Source organism: Dendrobates tinctorius, unplaced genomic scaffold (genome assembly GCF_039654945.1).
Source record: "Dendrobates tinctorius isolate UK_male_01 unplaced genomic scaffold, ASM3965494v1 ptg000016l, whole genome shotgun sequence".
In the NCBI taxonomy this organism is placed as follows: domain Eukaryota; kingdom Metazoa; phylum Chordata; class Amphibia; order Anura; family Dendrobatidae; genus Dendrobates; species Dendrobates tinctorius.
This window is the reverse complement of record NW_027361684.1, coordinates 74,777,327-74,799,707: the sequence shown is the minus strand read 5'-3', so window position 1 is coordinate 74,799,707 and position 22,381 is coordinate 74,777,327. Positions and strand designations below refer to the sequence as shown.

General features: G+C 40.7%; 1 protein-coding gene across 3 annotated transcripts in view; it reads left to right on the top strand.

The window, feature by feature from the left end:
- Nucleotides 1–22,381, top strand: part of PUDP (pseudouridine 5'-phosphatase) — a 420,477-nt gene that overhangs the window by 378,435 nt on the left and 19,661 nt on the right. Inside the window, exon 4 of one of the 3 annotated variants that reach the window (XM_073565966.1) lies at nucleotides 15,114–15,210. The exons of the other annotated variants lie outside the window; for them this stretch is intronic. Within the exon in view, the coding sequence (XP_073422067.1) occupies nucleotides 15,114–15,146 (33 nt within the window). The 3' untranslated portion in view covers nucleotides 15,147–15,210. Of the gene's footprint in view, nucleotides 1–15,113; nucleotides 15,211–22,381 lie in introns of those variants that run through there. 3 annotated transcript variants of the gene reach the window in all.

Genomic DNA, 22,381 nt, shown 5'->3' with positions numbered 1-22,381 from the left:
TGAGTTCCTCCTGTGTGTCCTTGCTGGTGATGAGGACGAGACAGTGAGGCCGAGATTCCTGATTTGGGGGTTTCTGGAGGGAATTTTGGGACTACCCAAATGCAGGATCTTACTTTAAAAAATGTGTTTGACAATGTTACTGTGATAAATGGGTCTGCTCAAGAGCCAGGTTGGACACCAGATTTAGGTATTTCACTTTACATGAGTTGCTTTATCGGGAAAATAACCTAGAGGGAACGTGATAGAGCAGTTAATGTTGTCGTAAGGTATTAGATCTGGCCCATTCTCATGTCTTGGGTGGTCATCTAGGAGTAGACAAAATTCAAGAACGGATGCTTCAGAGGTTCTACTGGCCGGATTGTCACCAAGACATCGTTAATTTCTGTACATCCTGCCCTACCTGTCAGCTAACTACTTCCATGTCCCATTTCCACAGTACCCTAGTGACATTGCACACAATAGAAGTCCCATTTGACTGAATTGCCATGGACTTTGTTGGGCCCTTAGTTAAGTTCCCAGGGGTCATCATTACATTCTGTTGGTAATGGACTATGCAACAGGGTGCCCAGAGGTGGTTCCACTGAGAAACTCCTCCACCAGGAGTATAGTGTGAGAGCTAGTTCAAATTTGCTTCCGGACAGGCCTGCCAAAGGATATCCTGATAGACCAAGGGTCAAAGTTCTTGTCCAAAGTAATGAGGGAGCTTTGTAAGGCCCTCTAGATTATGCAACTGATGATGTCGGTGTACCATCTGCAGACGGACGGCACCATGGAAAGGTTCATCAAGACCTGGAAATCTATGCTGAAGAAGGTCATGGACATGGCCGAGACTGGGATTGCTAACTACCATACCTACTGTTCTTCATTAGAGAAGTTCCACAGGCTTCTCCGGGGTTCTCAATGTTCAAGCTGTTTTACGGATGGCCTTCAGGACATTGCAAAAGAGACATGGGAAGCAGATGTTATACCCTACCAAAGCATCATTGAACATGTGGCCCAGATGCAGGACAGGATCGCGAGAATGATGCCGGATGTCAGGGAAAGCCTCCTTCAAACACAAGAGGCAGGACTGAGACAGTTTAGCCCTTGATACTGGGTGGTGGTGTTGATCCCCAGAGTAGAATGTAAAATCCTGCCCAAGTTTCAGTGTCCTGTGATAAATAGAAGTGGGTTAAGGGAAATATTTAATGTACACCCCTCGTTTCAGTGACTGAATCTGCGCCGGTGCCTCCCCTGAGCCTGGAATCTGAATGCTACCTGAAGTTAATTTCCTCCTTGCAGCTGGACTCTAAGTACGGGCTCTGTACCATTTCACAATACTATTAACCTGTTGATTAACCCCATATTGGCAGATTAATAGTGTTTTATCACGCAATAGGTTCCCTTTAATGCAAAATAAATGTGCATGGTACATTATGTCCGCTCTGCTAGATCTGTATCCAGTATTTTTTTTTCAAAAGACAATCTATTTGAGAAGACCATAACATATTGAACCCCTTTCTGACATATGACATGCTATCCCACCCATGTACCCTGGGCCTTAATGCCCATGGACGGGATAGTACGTCATACGCGATCAGCCGCGCTCACAGCTGATCGTGGCCAGGTGTCAGCAGATTATCACAGCTGACACCCGGCACTATGTGCCAGGAGCAATCACGGACTGCTCCTGGCACATTAACCCCCGGCAAACTGCGATCAAACATGATTGCAGTGTTCCGGTGGTATAGGGAAGCTTCCCTGAGACCCTCAAAACAATGTGATGTGATCGCGTTGTTCCGAGGGCATCCTCCCTGCAAACCTCTGGATCCATGATGGCCGCAGGGTCCTTCCAGGTCCTGCAGGGAGGTGGCTTGTCAGTGCCTGCTGTGAGCAGGTGATGAGAAGCATCCTGCACTGCCTGTCAGATCGCTGATATGACACAGTGCAGTGCAAAGTGTCAGATCAGTGATCTGACTTTATATAGTAGTGTCCCACCCTGTGACAATGTAAAAAAGTAATTTAAAAAAAATTAACATGTGTAAAAATAATTTTAAAATAATTACTAAATAAAGAAAAAAAATATTCCCCAATAAATACATTTCTTTGTGTAAAAAAAACCCAGACCAATAAAAGTACACATATTTAGTATCGCTGCATCCGTAATGACCTGCCCTATAAAACTGTCCAACTGGATAACCCCTTTAGTGAACCCCTTAAAAAAGGGCAAAAAAACAATGCTTTAATCATCATACCGCCAAACAAAAAGTGGAATAACACGCGATCAAAATGACAGATATAAATAAACATGGTACCACTGAAAATGCCATCTTGACTTGCAAAAAACGAGCCACCATACAGCATTATCTACAAAAAATAAAGTTACAGCTCGCAGAATAAAGCAATGCAAAAATAATTATTTTTTATATAAAATGGTTTTTATTGTATAAAAGCACCAAAAAATAAAACAATGATATAAATGAGGTATCACTGTAATCATAGTGACCCGAAGAATGAAACCACTTTATCAATTTTACCACACGCGGAACAGTATAAACGCCCCTCCAAAAAGAAATTCATGAAATGCTGGATTTTGTTTATTGTGCCTCCCAAAAATCGTAATAAAAAGTGATAAAAAAAGAAATGTGCCCGAAAATGGTAGTAATAAAAAAGTCAACTCGTCCCGCAAAAAATAACACCTCACATGACTCTGTGGGCCAAAATATGGAAAAATTACAGCCCTCAAAATGTGGTGATGCAAAACCTATTTTTTGCAATAAAAAGCGTCTTTAGCACGTGACAGCTGCCAAACATAAAAACCCATTATAAATGGTAAATCCAACCCCCCTTTATCAACCCCTTATTTAGGGAAAAATAATAAAATAAAAAAAAGTATTTATTTCCATTTTTCTATTATGGTTAGGGCTAGGGTTAGGGTTGTGATTAGGGTTAGGGTTGTGTTAGGGTTAGGTTTGTGGCTAGGGTTATGGTTAGGGTTGGGATTAGGGTTAGGGGCGTGTTGGGGTTGGGGGGTTTACACTGTTTAGGCACATCCGGGGCTCCCCAAACACGACATGGCATCTGATCTCAGTTCCAGCCAATTCTGCGTTAAAGTCAAGTGGTGCTTCTTCTCTTCCAAGCTCTGCCATGCGTCAAAAGAGTGGTTTACCCCCACATATGGGGTATCGGCATACTCAGGACAAATTCCACAATAACTCTTGGGGTCCAATTTCTTCAGTTACCCTATTTGGAAAAATAAAAAATTGGGGGCAAAAATATCATTTTTGTGGAAAAAAATATGATTTTTTTTATTTTTATGGCTCTACGTTATAAACTTCTGTGAAGCACTTGGGGGTTCAAAGTTCTTACCACACATCTAGATAAGTTCCTTGGGGGGTCTAGTTTCCAAAATAGAGTCACTTGTTGGCTAGGGTTAGGGTTGTAAGGTGTGTTGGGGTTAAGGTTGGAGTTAGAATTGGGGGGTTTTCACTGTTTAGGCACATCAGTGGCTCTCCAAACGGGACATGGCATCCAAACTAAATTCCAGCCAATATTGCATTGAAAAAGTCAAATGGTGCTCCTTCCCTTCCGTGCTCAGCCATGTACTGAAACAGTGGTTCCCCCCACGTATGGGGTATCAGCGTACTCAAGACAAATTGCACAATAACTTTTGGGGTCCAATTTCTCCTGTTACCATTGGGAAAATAAAAAAAAATTGGACCTGAAATAATTTTTTTGTGAAAAAAAGTTAAATGTTCATTTTTTTTTAAACATTCAAAATATTCCTGCGAAGCACCTGAAGGGCTAATAAACTTCTTGAATGTGGTTTTTAGCACCTTGAGGGGTGCAGTTTTTAGAATGTTGTCACTTTTGGGTATTTTCTATCATAAAGAACCCTCAAAGTGACTTCAAATGTGATGTGGTCCCTAAAAAAAAATGATGTTGTAAAAGTGAGAAATCGCTGGTTAACTTTTATCCCTGATAACTTCATAACAAAAAAAATTTGGTTCCATAATTGTTCTGATGTTAAGTAGACATGTGGGAAATGTTGCTTATTAAGTATTTTGTGTGCCATATCTCTGTGATTTAAGGCCATAAAAATTCAAAGTTGAAAAATTGCAAATGTTTCAAAATTTTTGCCAAATTTCCGTTTTTTCAAAAATAAGCGCAAGTTATATCAAAGAAATGTTACCGCTAACATGAAGTACAATATTTCATGAGGAAACTATGTCAGAATCACCAGGATCCATGGAAGCATTCCAGAGATATTACCTCATAAGGGGACAGTGGTCAGATTTGTAAAAATTGGCCTAGTAACTAATGTGCAAACTGCCCTTGGGGGTTAAGGGGTTAAAACAAACTTTTCCATGATAGATTTTCAGTTCCATAGTCTTTTTTAAATTGCCCTAATCTTTAGGAGAACCAGACCCACTTTTTAACCCCAATTATGGGTGGTCATACTAAAGCAGTTTCACTGTTTTTATCAGATGTTTTATCTATTTTACTTTATTGACCTTTTGTTAATCACTTTTTCAATTTAATTTTTTCTCAGATTTTTACATTTTTTAATCTACGTCCATTTGTTTTGCTTTTGTACAATGATACTATATTTTTATGCTGTTACACAATTTTTTTGTTTGTTTTTTGTTCCTGTTTTTGAACTTTGCTCTTCTAAAAGTATACTTCTTAAGTCTCAACAGCAAAATCAGCTATTCAGCAATATATTCTTATAAATCAGCTAAACCCTCTGAGAAAATAGAACTTAGCTGCCCCCTGAGACGCTTGCTTGAATGCCAGTGTCAAGTTTGTCGTAAGGCAATGGTAAAAACAATTTTGCTCTTTGAAACATGTCACAGCAGTGGCATCTAACACTGATGTGTGCATTCAATGCAAAGCATAAAAATGACAGATTTCTTCTTCTTACCCTTGTCATTTTCCTATATAGATTTTTCTAAGCATCCTAACATCCGCTTTTCTTTTAAAATACAATAATTAACATCAAGTAAAAAATGTGTTTTGTTAAAGTTTTGTTAAACTTTACTGAGCACCATTCAAACATAGATGTGTTTGAAAAGTGTTTCAGAGACAGTGTTACAAATTTTCATCCATAAGTTGTATTTGTAATCTGCCTTTCTGATTAATCACTGTAAGGGGTTGACACACTTAGCTGTTTCACAGAGTAGAGACAGGAACTGTAGTAGTTCACCTGCTGGTTTATTATAGACAGCATAAGCCTTAGCAGGGTTCATCAAAATAAACAGAGCCTTTCTGGCATAAAGGTGTGATACTCGCAGATACGCAGAATGCAGTGACGAGATAGAGAAGGAGCAAGCTTAACTTCAACCTTTAACAGGGCTGTGGAGTCGGTAAGCGAAACCTGCGACTCCGACTCCTCAATTTCCCTTCCACTGACTCCACGACTCCGACTCCAACATATATTGTTTATATTTAAGTGAAAAATTTATTGTAGTACAATGTGAACATCAGACATTTAATCATTCTTATGATACAATAATCGATATTTACATAGAACATAATATATATTTATTGGAATACAACTTTAGAACACAAAAAACTGTAATAAATTGTAAATATGTAATACTCTGTGTAATATCAATTACATATATATATATACTGTATATATATGTACAGTATATATATATATATATATATATATATAACACTATGTAATAAACTATGTAAGTGGCAAAAACCAGTTTTCAACAAAAATATACTAAATAACATTTGTGCAGTCTATGAATTTGTTCTAAGAAATAGAATTGCCTCCATCAGATCCTCCTTCATAGATGACCTAAAATCTGACCTAATAATTTTGAGGCCAGAGAAGACCCTCTCTACACTAACTTGGGTTGGAGGCAATGCCGCAACCACATGGGCAACATCTCTAACAATTTCCAAGTATAAAGGAATTGCCTCATGCACAGTCAGTTTTGATGAACGGTTGAATTTTTATTTTTCTTTTAGAGCTAGTGAAACATTCTGCTGAAAAATGGTCAATCTGCTTGCTATAGGAGATGGAGTGAAATCTTTTTGCTTGCAGCAACGCTTTACCTGCTCCATATCATCCAAATACTTGTCAAAGTCAAACTCCTCATCTGATGAGGATGAAGATATGGCAGCAGTAGCACTGTCAGGACCCAAGTCCTCTTGTGCCTGGCAGTCCTCCTGTAGGCCACTCATCCTAACTGCTACCTCAGTCAGAGCTTCTTTTCCTTTAGTAAGCTGTTGATCATCAAGCAGTATACGATGACTTGCGTCCACATAAACAGCTGCCAGAAAAATTTTATTTTCCAATATCTGTGTCTATCTCCGTTTCATTGAAGCATAAATGCCATCTGCGATTAAATCTTCTCTTTGGGACAGGCAAAATAGCAAGTTCTTCCACTCCCTTATCAAAATGCCAGGAGTTAAATCCTCAGCTTGTAATTTTTTAGTCACGGTAAATAGGTCATTAAGCAATTCCTTCAATTCAGCCACCTGTGTCCATTGACCTATATTTAGGGTTACCTGAGGGTTCGCCATATCTATAAGAAACGGTTTTAGCCAGGATCAAAACTGGGGGGGCAGAACCTCATACTGTTCCACAGAATCTCATACTGCGCACCTCAGCTGCTGCAGAACCTTATACTGCACACCTCTCCACTTGAAAATAAAGCCTGCACCTTAAAATGTGGTGATTGCAGTCTATTTATTCCAACTATCAATTGATGTTGCTGTGTTACTGAAGACGAGCAATGCCTATCCTGGGCGTCCTTTTGGGCAGCTATGATGTGTACCTGACTGGTGCTAAAAAAAAGGAGTGTTAGTCTGTATGCTACCCGGCTTTCATTCCTTTTGGTACAGATAAGATATGGATAGACAGATATGGATAAATGGATAGATAGAGCAGATTTCTAGTCTGCTTTTGTTATTGAAAACATTATCGATGAGCTCAAAAACCTTTCAGGTGATGCGGTTTTTTAAAAAGCTGATCTGCTTTTGCAGCTGAAAAACGTATCCTGAAAAAATACAGCAAAAACGCAGTTTGTGAATGTAGCCTTAGATCAGGAATAGAACAGCCATTTATAGGACATTTCATAACTTTCCCAAATTCCTATGAAAAAATATTCAGCACATTCTGCATTGAACTACTGTACCCAATTTATTATATATTTTAGGAGTCGGAGTCGGACCATTTTATACCGACTCCACCAAAATGAGCTCCGACTCCACGACTCTGACTCCGACTCCACAGCCCTGCCTTTATATATGAGTAATATGGATAACTGGTAAGCTGACAATGGTTTTCTTTGCAGGGAATTAGAAAATAATACAACCAAACAACCCGATATCAACTACTTGGCTGGTGCCAGCAACTATATGGCCGCGGGATGGCCAACTACGAGTCATGGAATTATAATCAACTAACAACGGAGTGTCACTTATCCTTCTCTGATGTCCTGCAGAGTTGTTATCTGGGAGGTTTCCGTTCGGCATCTCAGTCACTGGGCCCAGCCAATAAGGAGTTGTCGCAGGCTTCAGGTGTTCCTATGCCTGGATGTAGAAGGAGCACAACAGGCCCCAGGAGGATTCCTCAGTGTTGGGCCCCCTCGGGGAGGCAAGGTGGTGGCAGCCGCAGGCCTGGATGTATTGGCCGCAGTCTGAAGCAGGGCGGTGGCAGCTGCAGGTTGCAGCATCTGGGCTGCAGCCATGGTGTTGATGGGGACAGTGGTGGCTGCAGGTGGCAGCACACAGACCGCAGCCACGGGACGGAGTGGGGCAGTTGCGGCTGTGGGTGGCAGTGTACGGACCACAGCCGTGGGCCAGAGTGGGGAAGTGGCAGCCGCGGGTGGCAGCATACAGGTCGCAGCCACGGTGTGGAGCGGGGCAGTAGCGGCCGCAGGTGGCAGCGTACAGGCCGCAGCCACGGTGTGGAGCTGGGCTATGGTGGTCACGGATCTCTGTCTCCGGGGCACAGCCGCAGGTGTCAGGTCTGCGTCACTTCCTCGCGCTGCTTGGTGCCATCCTCTCATTGGATCAGGTGAGCCCCTGTCCTGTCTCTCTGGAAGATGCTGGTGCACTCCTGCTATCCAGCACCACCTAGGCTCCAGCTTCCTGCTCCTCCATCGAGTGCCCCCTGCTGGCTCCCTACGTTCTTTTTATAACCGCTCTGCCCCCACACTTTCTAGATGAGTCTATGGTCCGACCTCTAATTCCTTCCCTCAGAAACAGATCCCCTGGGAACCTTAGTGACAGCTCCCTTGGTTCCGGCCCAATTACACAGCGGGGGCTCTCCTAAAAATAAAGATAAAGTCCATCAGAGTCCATTTACTGCAGGCTTCACTGCAGGTAACACACTCAGCGTCCTTAGCTCCTATGGGAGCCATATGGGAGTTCCTTGTCTCCCCAATACAGCCACCCACTGACTCTCATGGCCAGGTATTTAACTCACATTTGATGGTCACATGCCCTTGACCTCACACAGGTCCTGTCATGACTCTGAATGTGGAGATGCGGAGAACCTCTGTCCACCCACTCTATGGAAGTCCACTAAAACCAGCCCATTACATAGGTCTCTAATAAGGGTATGTGCACACGTAGTTTTTAGTCTCTGCGGATTTTGTAGAGAAAACCGCAGGAAATCCGCAGGACAAAGTGCTGCGGTTTTTCTGCGGATTATCTGCGTTTTTTCTGCGGTTTTGCCCTGCGGTTTTACACCTCATAATGGATGAGGTGTAAAACCGCAGCGTTTCTGCACCAAACAATTGACATGCTGCGGATTGTAAACCGCAGCAAAACCGCGCGGAAAAAAATGCAGCATGTGCACAGCTTTTTTTTATTTCCATAGGAAATAAAGGTACTGTACAACGCAGCAAAATCTGTGTTTCTGCAGAGCCAAAAACGCTGCGGAAACGCAGCAGAATCCGCAGCGTGTGCACATACCCTCACCCTCTCAGCACTTAGGGTGCTGGAGGCAAAAAAACCCACTTTGGTTTTACATCACTGGCCGCAGTATGCCCAATGATGCGTATCTTCCTGAACATACTATGCCAGTGACTCTGTCACAACTCTTTCTTCAATTTCTATCTAGTATGTCTCATCTTATACATTAAATAAGACTCCAGTACAAGAACTCTGCGTATTCCCTACATAACTGCCAACATCAACAGAATAGGCCATCAGGATCTAATCAGTGAAGATTCAACCCCTGAGGCCCAAGCCGATTACTTTCTGTTCATTTTGGTCCATTATAGCCAAAAGAAATGGGATGATAGAGTATGAACTAGTGAGTGAACCCCCAACATTCAAGTAAATTATGCTCTTGCAATATATTGTCTTCTAACCATCTTTTTTCTATTAAGGGGAAATTCAATTATACACTGACGAGCAAAAGCGTAACAATGTTTTTAACTTTTAACTTTTGACTTTGAAGCTACATATCTCACCATCCATTACTGCTTCAAATGTGAGACTACCGTCATTTTATAGACAGTTATTTTGGCTATCTCATACATAAATTTGACATGCAACTATTTTGCATAGGATTAGTTACGCAGATTCTTGTCATGTCACTGCATTGTTACTGTTTTGTTCCTAAAAATCTATATTTCAATTTTTATTATTTTGCTAGTGTAATGTAAATCCACCTTTTGCCTTTAAACACTTCTCAAGTCCTCCTGGGCATGCTCCCGATCAGATTCTTGTGTGTCTCAACCAAAATCTGATCCCAGGTCTCTTCTAAACGTTCCCAAAGTTGGTGCATACTTACTTGAGTATATGCACCGCTTTTTCTTGAACTCTATCCTCAAGTGTTTGACTGGGTTGAGGTCTGGGGACTGTGAAGGCCAATCCAGCACCTTCAGTTCATTGTCATTGAACCATTTCTTCACCAATCTCGATGTATGCTTCAGGTCTTAGTCCTGCTGGAACACTATATTGTCCTTTTCATACCCATAGTACTTGAGTGTACAAAGTACCTCATCTTGTAAGATTCTAACATCTAGCTTACCATTGAGACCACCATCGATCCTGGTCAAGTATCCAACACCTTTGGCAGTGAAACAGCCCCATATCATCACGCTTCCTCCATCAAACTTGACAGTTCCTTCAATTTCTCGATCCATTAGCCCCTTTGTCTCTTTGTCTCTTCCAGACCTATTTTCATCCATCAGAGTCTATTGACTTTCAACTCATCTCTCTCGGAATCACCCATTTCCAATTTTCTACAAAATTTTTTACAGTTTTTGTAAAACTTGAGGTGGCGCTTATGAGGATTTTGAAGTTGAGGCTTCTTCACCTTTTTTCTGGGGCCACCTTTCCAAACTTGAGTGATGTGAATCATATGGTACTTGCCTTAACATCTATGATCTCACTATTACGAAGCATGCGATCCACCTCCACTGCCGTTTTTGTCTCACAAGAACTGATAAATCTTGTGATGACCCGACTTTATGACTTCGATATTATGCTTTGACATCCACCTCTTGGCTTTTGAATGGATGGTCAGACTTCATTTTGTATTCTTTAAGCTGTCATGGCACATACTTAATGCTGTTTGTCAATTTTCTTGGCGGAGAGAGCACTATCAATGAGTTGGATGATGAAGTTTCTCTTTTTTGGGGGGGAAATCTTTATGGCTGCTCCTAAATTTGAACCAGTGACCTTTAGCTCGAGAATCAACCTAATAACATACTAAGCTATTAGGGAATGTGAACACAGGTTGTAATTTGTAGTTTACAAAAAGAAAAAGATTTCCCCATCATTAGAAGCAAATCAAAGCAAATCAGTAACAATGCATTGACATGACAAGAATCTATATAATTAATCATATGCTAAATAATTGAAAGTGAAATGTGTGTATGAGATAGCCAAGATGATTGTCTATAAAATGATTGTAGTCTCACATTCTTTGCAGTATTGGATGGTGAGATATGGAACCTGAAAGTCAAAAGTTCAAAACATTGTTATCCTTTCGCTTGAGACAATATACACTCACTGGCCACTTTATTAGGTACACCATGCTAGTAACGGGTTGGACCCCCTTTTGCCTTCAGAACTGCCTCAATTCTTCGTGGCAGAGATTCAACAAGGTGCTGGAAGCATTCCTCAGAGATTTTGGACCATATTGACATGATGGCATCACACAGTTGGCGCAGATTTGTCGGCTGCACATCCCTGATGCGAATCTCCCGTTCCACCACATCCCAAAGATGCTCTATTGGATTGAGATCTGGTGACTGAGGAGGCCATTTGAGTACAGTGAACTCATTGTCATGTTCAAGAAACCAATCTGAGATGATTCGAGCTTTATGACATGGCGCATTATCCTGCTGAAAGTAGCCATCAGATGTTGGGTACATTGTGGTCATAAAGGGATGGACATGGTCAGCAACAATACTCAGGTAGGCTGTGGCGTTGCAACGATGCTCAATTGGTACCAAGGGGCCCAAAGAGTGCCAAGAAAAAATTCCCCACACCATGACACCACCACCACCAGCCTGAACCGTTGATACAAGGCAGGATGGATCCATGCTTTCATGTTGTTTACGCCAAATTCTGACCCTACCATCCGAATGTCGCAGCAGAAATCGAGACTCATCAGACCAGGCAACGTTTTTCCAATCTTCTACTGTCCAATTTCGATGAGCTTGTGCAAATTGTAGCCTCAGTTTCCTGTTCTTAGCTGAGAGGAGTGGTACCCGGTGTGGTCTTCTGCTGCTGTAGCCCATCTGCCTCAAAGTTCGACGCACTGTGCGTTCAGAGATGCTCTTCTGCCTACCTTGGTTGTAACGGGTGGCAATTTGAGTCACTGTTGCCTTTCTATCAGCTCGAACCAGTCTGCCCATTCTCCTCTGACCTCTGGCATCAACAAGGCATTTCCGGCCACAGAACTGCCGCTCACTGGATTTTTTTTCTTTTTCGGACCATTCTCTGTAAACCCTAGAGATGGTTGTGCGTGAAAATCCCAGTAGATCAGCAGTTTCTGAAATACTCAGACCAGCCCTTCTGGCACCAACAATCATGCCACGTTCAAAGGCACTCAAATCACCTTTCTTCCCCATACTGATGCTCGGTTTGAACTGCAGGAGATTGTCTTGACCATGTCTACATGCCTAAATGCACTGAGTTGCCGCCATGTGATTGGCTGATTAGAAATTAAGTCTTAACACACAGTTGGACAGGTGTACCTAATAAAGTGGCCAGTGAGTGTATGTCATATTGAGTGATATTAGTTAATAGATTATTTCTCTCAATACCTAAAATAATGATATTAACGTTTTAAGGTCCAATCAGAATAGCATCTGCTCCATAATCTTGTTGGTGTGAACAGTTGTGTTTCATTCATTTTAGTTCATCGACAGGAATGTTTTTAATGAAATGGGAATGGTGGCAAGATTTTGCTCTGAGTATGGAGTTAGTGGCAGTGGGCTTCCTGTATGGAGGTGCAATAACTATTTTCGAAGGGTGAATTTTAAGTAGGTGGGATTAGATTTGATATACAGTATGTGAGAAAGTCAGAGTCTTCCTCATGTTTATCATTCCATATGAGTAGGAGGTCATCAATAAAATGAGTGCTAGCATAAGCCAATACATCATGATCTCTCACTATTTTTAGAGGAACTTCACAAATTATTGAAAGAATGATTCTTTTTGGGAGTGATTGCCAAAAAATTGTCAGAGTATTTATTTGTAGACTGCCCTTTTGTCTATATCTATCATCCCCTACCAAAAAATCACAAAGATATCTTTCCTCCCCCATTCAGACCTATTATAGCAGGCATTGTGTCACTAGGGAAAAATCCGTGAGTATGGGTGGATCATTATTTCCAACCTCTAGTACACAACCTACCAAATTATATTACAGACACCAAAGTTGTATCCATCTATGGTATACCTTACAACTTTGTTATTAATTGTCTCTCTTACTTTCTCAAAAGATACAGTACCTACACTTCTCCAATCCAAGAATTTCTCATTTTGGCTATTTCATTTCTTCTTACCCATAATTATTTTTTCATTGTCAATACTTTATTTTCAGCTTAAGCAAGTTAATGCCAAATTCTCCCCCTCACTAGCAAATATTGTCATGGTGATTTGGGAGGAACATTTTTCGCTCAGTGATTCCAATCCCTTTCATGCTAGCATTGTATGGTATGGTAATTTTATTGACGACCTACTACTCATATGGAATGGTACACTTGAGGAAGCCTCCGACTTATTACATATTTAGCGAGAAAAGCGCCAACCTTAGGATCCATACTAGTCTTTTCACATTAAATACTAACAAACAAAATACAACTTGACTTTCTTTGAAGAGTTTTTTTTATGTGGCCACACATGATGCATCTCATGTGATCATGTCCAGAAATCCACCAATTTTTTCTCGCATAAAAATGGACCTATTTTTCCCATTAACAGTTTCATTATTTGTAATACACGTAATATAATTTAATAGAATGCACTTTGTGCAAAATACAATATGTAGGTTGCACTATGGGCCTCCTTAAGAGGCTTATAAGAAGACACATATCAGATGTCGTTAATACAACTGCGGTTAATATTTTGGCCATCTCAAAACACTTCTCATGCATACATAAGGGCGACACTTCTGTACTAAAGTTTGCAGGTATTGAAAGGGTGCTCAATCTAACGAATCTTTTGGTAAGGAGAACTATTCTTCCTATACTTTGATTGTTGCAGCCCTGACATGGGCTCGGTGCATTGTTCCTTTTCCCCCTCAGTCGGTGTTGCATCTGCTGGTGCGCTGACTGCCCTTTTGCTTTTCCTCCCTCCTCTATCATGTGCTTTTAATGGCTCTAAAAGCCTTCAGATATTAGAACAAATGTTCCCTTTATTTGACTGATAGTGGGAGAAAATATAAAGAAAAATAGGAAATATTAGATGCTGATTGTTTGATAAATTGGTGCAAAAGCAAATGACTAAAAATCCACATTTTGATGAACGCGGATTATAGTAAATTTTGAGTAGAATATATTTCCACTCAAATTTATTCAGTCATCCCTACTCAGTTCCATTATGGCTTCTTGTCTTTTCCATTTATAAAATTCTTTTAATCTAAGTAATAATTAAGGCTATGTAAATGAGAATAGCCAAAGTATATATTGCTACATTGAAAGCAAAATAATTATGTTTAATTTTTCCAGGCCAGTTTCAAATGAGAAAATAACATTTTTTGCTTTTTATTTTTTTAACTTAATTCACAGTGCACAATGCTATCTATAATAATGATTGTGTCTTGTATGGCTATAAGAGTTACATCACAAAAGTCAATTAGAACTTTGCTTGGTTTGTGATTGAAGAACATTTTTTTTATACAAGTCTGTAAGGCTAGAATAATACAGCTTTAGATGACATTTTCAGTTAAAAGATTGAAGTGGTATTTCCCATTGAAATGTTTCATTTATGTTAAGTCATTTATATATCATATTGTTTATCCAAAGTCCATTAGTATATCTGCAAATCCCATGTATGACCTCAAAGTCAAAAATCTCTGGACTATTTCTTGAATATAGGTTTCCGTGGGCTTGAAAGTAAATGGTATTTTGGTTGGGAAGACAGCAACTTAAAATAAGGGTTAACGTCAAAGAAGACTGTTGTTTACCTCAATGGAAAGGATTAATTAACGGATGGTTTATTAACTACCGAAGGATGAAAGACTGGTTAGGTTTGCCATTGTAAGTTTTGAAAAGACCCAGACAGATTGATGGACACTGGGACACCAATGGAAATAGACATCTCAGGGTTTTTCATGCTGCGTATTTCTGAAAAAAGACCATTTTCTTTTCATAAAGGAAGTTAATTGAGTTTTACAAGAACTAGGAGTCTAATGTACAAAAAGAGCTGTGACATAGATTTGCTTCCATTCTCCTTTGTCCACAAACTGTTCAATTGATTAATTTCTGGGCCTGTAACTAAAACTATGCTGACTATAGCAAAATACATTAAAGGCTTTTTCATTTCTTTCATTCCTTCTACAGTATATAATATGACTTATGTGTTGAGTTTTTAACTCCCACTTTTATTAATGTAATGAACTCATTACTGAACATTCTTATGTTTATTCATTTATTTGTTATTACTGAGCTTTGCAATTTTTGTACTTCTATCTTTAGCAGAGGTCAAGGGGACCCAACACCAATCACTAGAGATAACCAGATGATTATAAATTCTAAAGCCAAAAAATGAAGAAAAATGCAGCACTCGTGGAATCCGCTAAAAAAAACCATAGTCCTTTATTGAATTAGTTGGACAAGGTCAACATGAGGGCTAGGTACGTGAGCAACATGCAGGGAAAAAGACTACAGCTGTTTTGCGTTACACACGCTTCAACAGGTCCAGATGCATCAATTACAACGTCATATCCTTTTATAAGGCTTGTAATCAAAAAATTACCATACAACATTTACATATTCAAATTAAAAACAGCAATAAATGCAAAAAAAAGTTTTAAAAACTATGCAAAAAATACATCCAGTTTACTGATTGTAGGTTATCAACAAATATATTAAACCAATATTATAGGAACACAGAATAATCTCATCTATCATTTAACCCCAAAGCTCCTTGTGCATTGGTTTTGATAATCCACCTTGCTTCACGTTGCAATAATAATTTATTGTGATCGCCACCTCCTGGTGGGAATTTCACCACTTCTAAACCTGCAAATTTCAAACAAGATAGGCTAGATGCATGTGCCTCCTGTACATGCTTTATCAGTCTCAAAGATCCTTTACCTGTTGAAATGGAATGGACATGTTCCCGAAATCGTACAAACAAAGGTCTTATTGTCTTCCCTATATAGTAATGAAAGCAAGGACAAAAAAAGGATGTATTTTTTGCATTGTTTTTAACATCTGGCATGGCAGCTTGCTCTTTTCTTTAATGAACTTCCAGCAATCTAATCACTAGGTGTAGCATAGACAATAAGTTGGACAGTCACATGCAGTATTAAATTTATGGCCAAGGAATGCGAGTTTATGCTTTTACTGTGTAGGGATAGGATCTCAGAATACACTGCATAGATATAGAGAAAGAACTAATGAGATTGTGATGTAGTACTTCAGTGCTAATGTACCAGATTAAGAAAGGGAGTGGTAGTCTCAGTCTGTGAATAGAAATCCATGATTCAGAGAACTCACTGACTGTGAATTAATACATCTGTGGTATACAGCAGCAACAGCACCTTAATATCTATTTTTGTTTACCTACAGTGGCAGTGTGGCATCAGGGTATTGGGATTAGGGCTTGGTGTCAGCAGCTGTCATTGACACCAAGTTTTAGTAATGAAAAGGTGTCAGCCAGACACCTTCATTAATAAACCGGTAAGTAAACACAAACACACACACAAACAAACACACACACACATTGTCACCAGACTATGTAGGAGTGTTAACAGAATGAACCTACATAGGCTGTAACCAAACAGCAATTGTTAATTTAAAAAAATTAAAAAAAATTGCACGGGCTCCCATGTAATTTTAATAACCAGCAGAGGGAAAGCTGATAGCTGTGGGCTGATGTTAATAATCTGGCAAGGAGCCAATAGCCATAAAGGTTCCCAGGCTATTAATATCAGCTCACAGCTGTTTGCTTAGCCTTTATTAGCTAATTTACAGGGTGATCCCCGAAAAAAATTGATTGACATACATCCCCCTATAAAACCTAACCAGCAAATGCTAGGCAGACAGCTGTGGGATGGTATTAATAGCCTAGGAAGGGGCCATGGATATTAGCCCCCTCCCAGACTAAAAACTTCAGCCCTCAGCCGCCCCAGAAAAGGCACATCTATTAGATGAGCCAATCAGATCCCCATAGTAATGTAAAAAAACACACACACCCAGAATAAAATCCTTTATTTGAAAAATGACACAGACTCATTTATTGAATCTAAATTAAACCATACTTATCAGTGCCTAATCCACTGAAGCCATCGTCTCCTGCAACAAAAATACAATAATTAACCACAATATTCCTCACCTGTCCGCAGAGAAAATATTGTCCCACGATGATCCTGATGACTTTGACAGCAGTCATGATGTGACTGCTCTCAAAGACAGCTGGCTATACACTGACACAGGAGGTAATCGCTCCTGCAGTGTATAGCACTGAGCTGCGGTGAGAGAATTCACTGGAGTTGGTCAGCTGATGCGCTCCTGTGATCTCCCTTATGGCACCACCGCTGCGTGAGAAAGTTCTCACGCAGCAGTGGTACCGTAAGTGAGATCATTGGAGCTCATCAGCTGATTACCTCCTGTCAGTATATTGCCAGCGCTTGGTTACAGCAGTCCTATCTCTTCATGTAACTTTACTATATGTGAGATCGCTGTCGGACACTCTGGATTACTTGGACTATGGCAGACAGCAGAGTATATGGTGGTTTAATTCTGACTTTTTTCTAATAGACATGGGCATTGGGGATTGGGTGTTAGGTGAGGATATGTTGTTTTTTGATTTTTCATTTTTTATAGGAGACTAGGGCATCTGGGATCTGTTGTTAGGCAAGTATACAGTGTTCATTTTTATTTGAATATGTATTTAATTATTTTACATGTTGTGTTCTTTCTTTTTTAAGTTTCAATGCAGGTGCCTGCTGATGAGAGACTACGTCTCCCATCAGCGGCTCCTGCTCTCACTGTTATCAGTGACCGCAGAAATAGCCTGATGGGAGGAATAGTGTCATTAGCCCACGCCTGCTGACCTGTGGTAAGTGTTTTACAGCAGGCTGCAGTATCTCTGCGGGATCACTTTGACATCTGGCAGCATGATCCCACAGTGCTCTGACCAATGGTCTTACCGGCAGTAACACTACCGCCAATCAGTACAACTGCATCGGTGTTTCTCACACTGTCGTACAGATGACAGTGTGGGAAACATCACAGGAAGCCCGTATAAATGCAAACAATAACTCAGCAAATCTGTAAACATTTTTATACTTGCATTTTTGCTGCGAATTTGACTCACTCAATTGAAGTCAATGGGTGAGAGACGTTAAAAATCTGTACAAAGAATTGACATGCTGCAGAAAAAATGCACTGCTAATGCTCAAGGAAAATTACTGATCGTCTGCACAGCACTTCAGGATTCTAATTGAATTAGTGGGCATAAGGGTTCCATAGCATTTTTAGCCTATTTCCGCACGGAAAAAAACAGCGAAAACGCACCAAAAATGCACCGTGTGCACATGGCCTAATTATAAAACTTAAACACAATATATATATACCTACCAAAGCATGCACATTGCCTAAAATAATTTTTAGAGCTTAATTCATGGCTCCTACGCTGAGCTAATATTAGTCATGTAAACTTGCTACCTGAATGCAGAGACCAGTTGCATTTGCTTTTTATTGGGACATGATTCTACCTATATTTCCTGGTCCCATCCTGTTTGGTAAAGTCACGTAGACTTTTTTTTATAATTTCATTTTATTTGTTTTGGAGATAACAACATAATCCTGAAATTGTTTACATACTAAAGTGTGTGCATTTTAAACCCTCTTCATTGCTCCAATTAGTCTTATATTGCACATAAAAAGAAAAAAGGGGTTTGGTATCGTGTTAGCCAGTTGAAAAAATAATGCTCTCAGTGTGACATCATTTGTTTTGCTGTGGGTATGGAAAGTATTCAGACCCCTTTACATTTTTCACTCTTTGTTTCATTGCAAACATTTGGTAAATTCAAAAAAGTTCATTGTTTTCTCATTAAGGCTGGTTTCACACTTGCGTTTTTTTGCGCTGCTTTTTAGCGCATAAAAACGCATGCGGTTTTTTTCCTATATTTTACATGGGGTGCGCTTATGTGCGCATACACATGCGTTTGTACGCGTTTGTATGCGCATGCGTTTTTTTGTAGTGTGCACTCGGGCGCACAAAATGCATCCTGTTGCATTTTTTTGTGCGTCCGACTTGCCCCCAAAAAGCGCATGCTTTTTTTTTACAGCAAAACCCCCATTGTACTCTATGGGTGCGCATTGTAATGCGCACATATTCACAAAAAAGCGCACCAAAACCCGCAAAAAAACGCACACAAACGCATGATGCGTTTTTTCCATGCGTTTGTGTGCGCAAAAAACGCGCAGCAAAAAAACGCAAGTGTGAAAGTAGCCTAATGTACACTCTGCTCCCCATCTTGACTGAATAAAAAAAACTGAAATGTAGAAATTTTTGCAAATTTATTAAATAACAAAAACTTATATATCACATGGTCATAAGTATTCAGACCATTTGCTCGGTATTGAGTAGAAGCACTCTTTTGAGCTAGTACAGCCATGAGTCTTCTTGGGAATAAAGCAACACGTTTTTCACACCTGAATTTGGGGATCCTCTGCCATTCTTCCTTGCAGATCCTCTCCAGTTCCTTCAGGTTGAATGGTGAACATTGGTGGGTAGCCATTTTCATCTCTCCAGAGATGCTCAATTGGGTTTAGATCAGGACTCTGGCTGGGCCAGTCAAGAATGGTCACAGAGTTGTTCAGAAGCTACTCCTTTGTTATTTTAGTTGTGTACTTAGGGTCATTGTCTTGTTGGAAGGTGAACCTTTGGTCAAGTCTGAGGTCCAGAGCATTCTCGAAGATGTGTTCATCCGGGATATCTCTGTACTTGACCGCATTCATGTTTCCATCAATTGCAACAAGTCGTCCTGTCCCTGCAGCTGAAAAACACCCCCATAGCATGATGCTGCCACCACTATGTTTCATTGTTGGGATTGTATTGTGCAGGTGATGAGCAGTGCCTGTTTTTTTCCCCACACTTACCGCTTAGAATTATCACCAAAAATTTCTATCTTCGTCTTGCGAAGCTCTTTATATGGCCCAAAAAGGGATAATTTTGTTCCAAACTGTGTGAAAATGCTACAGCTTCTTCAATTAGCACCACAAGGCATGCATCTGTCCACTCAAAAAAGCGTTAATTTGTAGACCATTTACACAATTTAGGTAGACTGAAAAGTCTGATACTTCACTGTGTTGTTCAATACACTGTTGGTTTTCTATGGTTATCATCCATTTCCTCTAGCCGGATCTGGGGTGGGGCACACCATGCTGCATCTTCTCTTCCAGCTGGGCGGCATCTTCGGGTTCCTCGCCATCCGCGCATGCACGCTTGCCGGATGCCTTAGGCCGCAGCCTGAGTCCCGACCCGGAAGTGACCTTACCCGGCGTCCGGTGTCAGGCATATCTGGCAACTGCGGCCGTCCCTCAGCACCTGATTATTGTTTTCCTGCACTTGTCCTACGCAGACTAGCCCTCAGGTCCCTGTACGCTTCCCAGTGCATACTCAGCTCTGTACCCGTTTTTGTGTGTTTCCCTGTGCGTGCTCCGCTCAGTCCCTGTACGCTTCCCAGTGCATACTTCGCTCCTTACCTGTTATTGTGTTTCCCTGTGCATGCTCTGCTCTGTCCCTGTCACTGTACACTTCCCAGTGCGAACTCTGCTCCATACCTGTTATTGTGTTTCCCTGTGCATGCTCTGCTCTGTCCCTGTCACTGTACACTTCCCAGTGCGTACTCTGCTCCGTACCTGTTATTGTGTGTTTCTCTGCGTGTTCTCTGCTCTGTCCCTGCCCCTGTACGCTTCCGAGTGCATACTCTGCTCCATCCCTGTCACTGTACATCTCCCTGTGTGCACTCTGCCTTGCTCTGGATCTCGGTCCTCCCTGTGAGTATCCTGCCCTATCCAAAGTCCTGTATCCTCTGTGTGGACTCTGCCTGATCCTGGTCCTCGTGCCTCTCAGTGAGCGCGCTGCGCCATACTGTTCTTGCTGAGTACCCTGGTTCTTTCCATTTCCTTCGAGCCATCCCTTTGGCACTAGCTATCGCGGCATACCTTCCCCCTGGGCCTGCCCCTAATGGTCCCTGTATAGGGGTCAGCTCTCCCAGGATCGGTCAGCACCATCATCCAGTGAGTCCAGTCCAGGGTTCGTAACAGGTTGAAATCATTTGGATATTACAAAGGGGCTGAGTTTGCATTTCAGAGATCAATACGTGATCATTTGACTCCAAATGAATCTCAGAGTCTTCTATACACATATTTCAGGCATTTAGAGGCCTTTTTATTATGCAATTCACACAAATTTATTAGCTTCAAATCACATTGTTTTTCTTTCTAGTAAATTTGGCAAAGTCGGTGAATTTGAATTTCCAAAGACTAATTCATCGCTAATAAGTTATATAGTTAAAACTTTTAGGCCTTGCACATAGTTTAGTATGATGTACATATTTTATTAAGATCAATCTGAGCCTATATTTTAATATCTCTATTTTTGGGGCGTCGCTTACCTTTGAGAGCTGCTCTAAAAGCTATTTAAAATCCTTTACAATAACTGAAAATATTTTCATTTTTCTGCTTTTATATCAGAAGCAAAATGTTCTTTTCAGCCTGCATCTGTCACAGTGAATAAGTGTCACATATACTTTTTATTTTGTAACTCAATCTATATCTATTTATGTAATAGCAACAAAAAGTAAAGGCACCAGTATATTTGTCGAAGAATCCAGCTACTTTGTAATCATTCTTTACATATTTGCACAGAATATTTTCTATTTACTTTTCAAAACCATTGTTTTTAATGTCATCTATAGGATGGGAATTCAAAAAGAGCTGAAAGCTTATTCATGCTGCCTAATCTATTGACAGCTTAAATCAGAGCAAGACATGAATATTTCAGGCTGCTTTTTTTCTTTCTTAAATACTGCATTGTTTCAAAGAAAACATACTTTTAAAAGCCACCTGTAGGCCATGTTACTCTGGTGACTAGTTCTATGGCTTCTTCCTGCCCTATTCTCCTTGATTGACAAGTCTCTCCATAAGTGTATAGAGAAACCTGTTAATCATGTGGAATAGCTCAGGAGAAGCAGCCTCATGAATTAGTCACCCAAACGGTCACGGCATGTGTGTCTCAGTGGCATTTCAAAGCAAAACATACAAACCTTTTTTATATATTTATTATAGCTATAATTCAAGCAGCATTACTTAGCTCTTAGGTATAAGGTACTGTCACACTAAGTGATATCTCTAGCAATATCGCTATAACTTGTGACGTTATAGCGATATTGCTAGCGATATCGCTGTGTGTGATACTTACCTACGACCCGCTCCCCCGCTGGTTATCGCTGATCGCGCGAGATCAGGCTGGACCGTTTCTCGTCGTCAGCTTCCTGCGGCACTTCCTGTGGAGAGACGAGCGACGAGCGTGGAGCCGGGCAGGAGGACGTCAGGATCGCCTAGTGTGACAGGTAAGTAGCGACCCTCGTCCCCAGCGATGTCGCTGGTGAGTTCTAAAAAGAGAAAAAGAAGCCAGCTCACCTGAAGGCATGTGTAGTGGATAGCCCGGACCACGCGCAGTCTTCACGCAGTAACCAAGGAAAAAGAACAAGCTATTGTTCGAA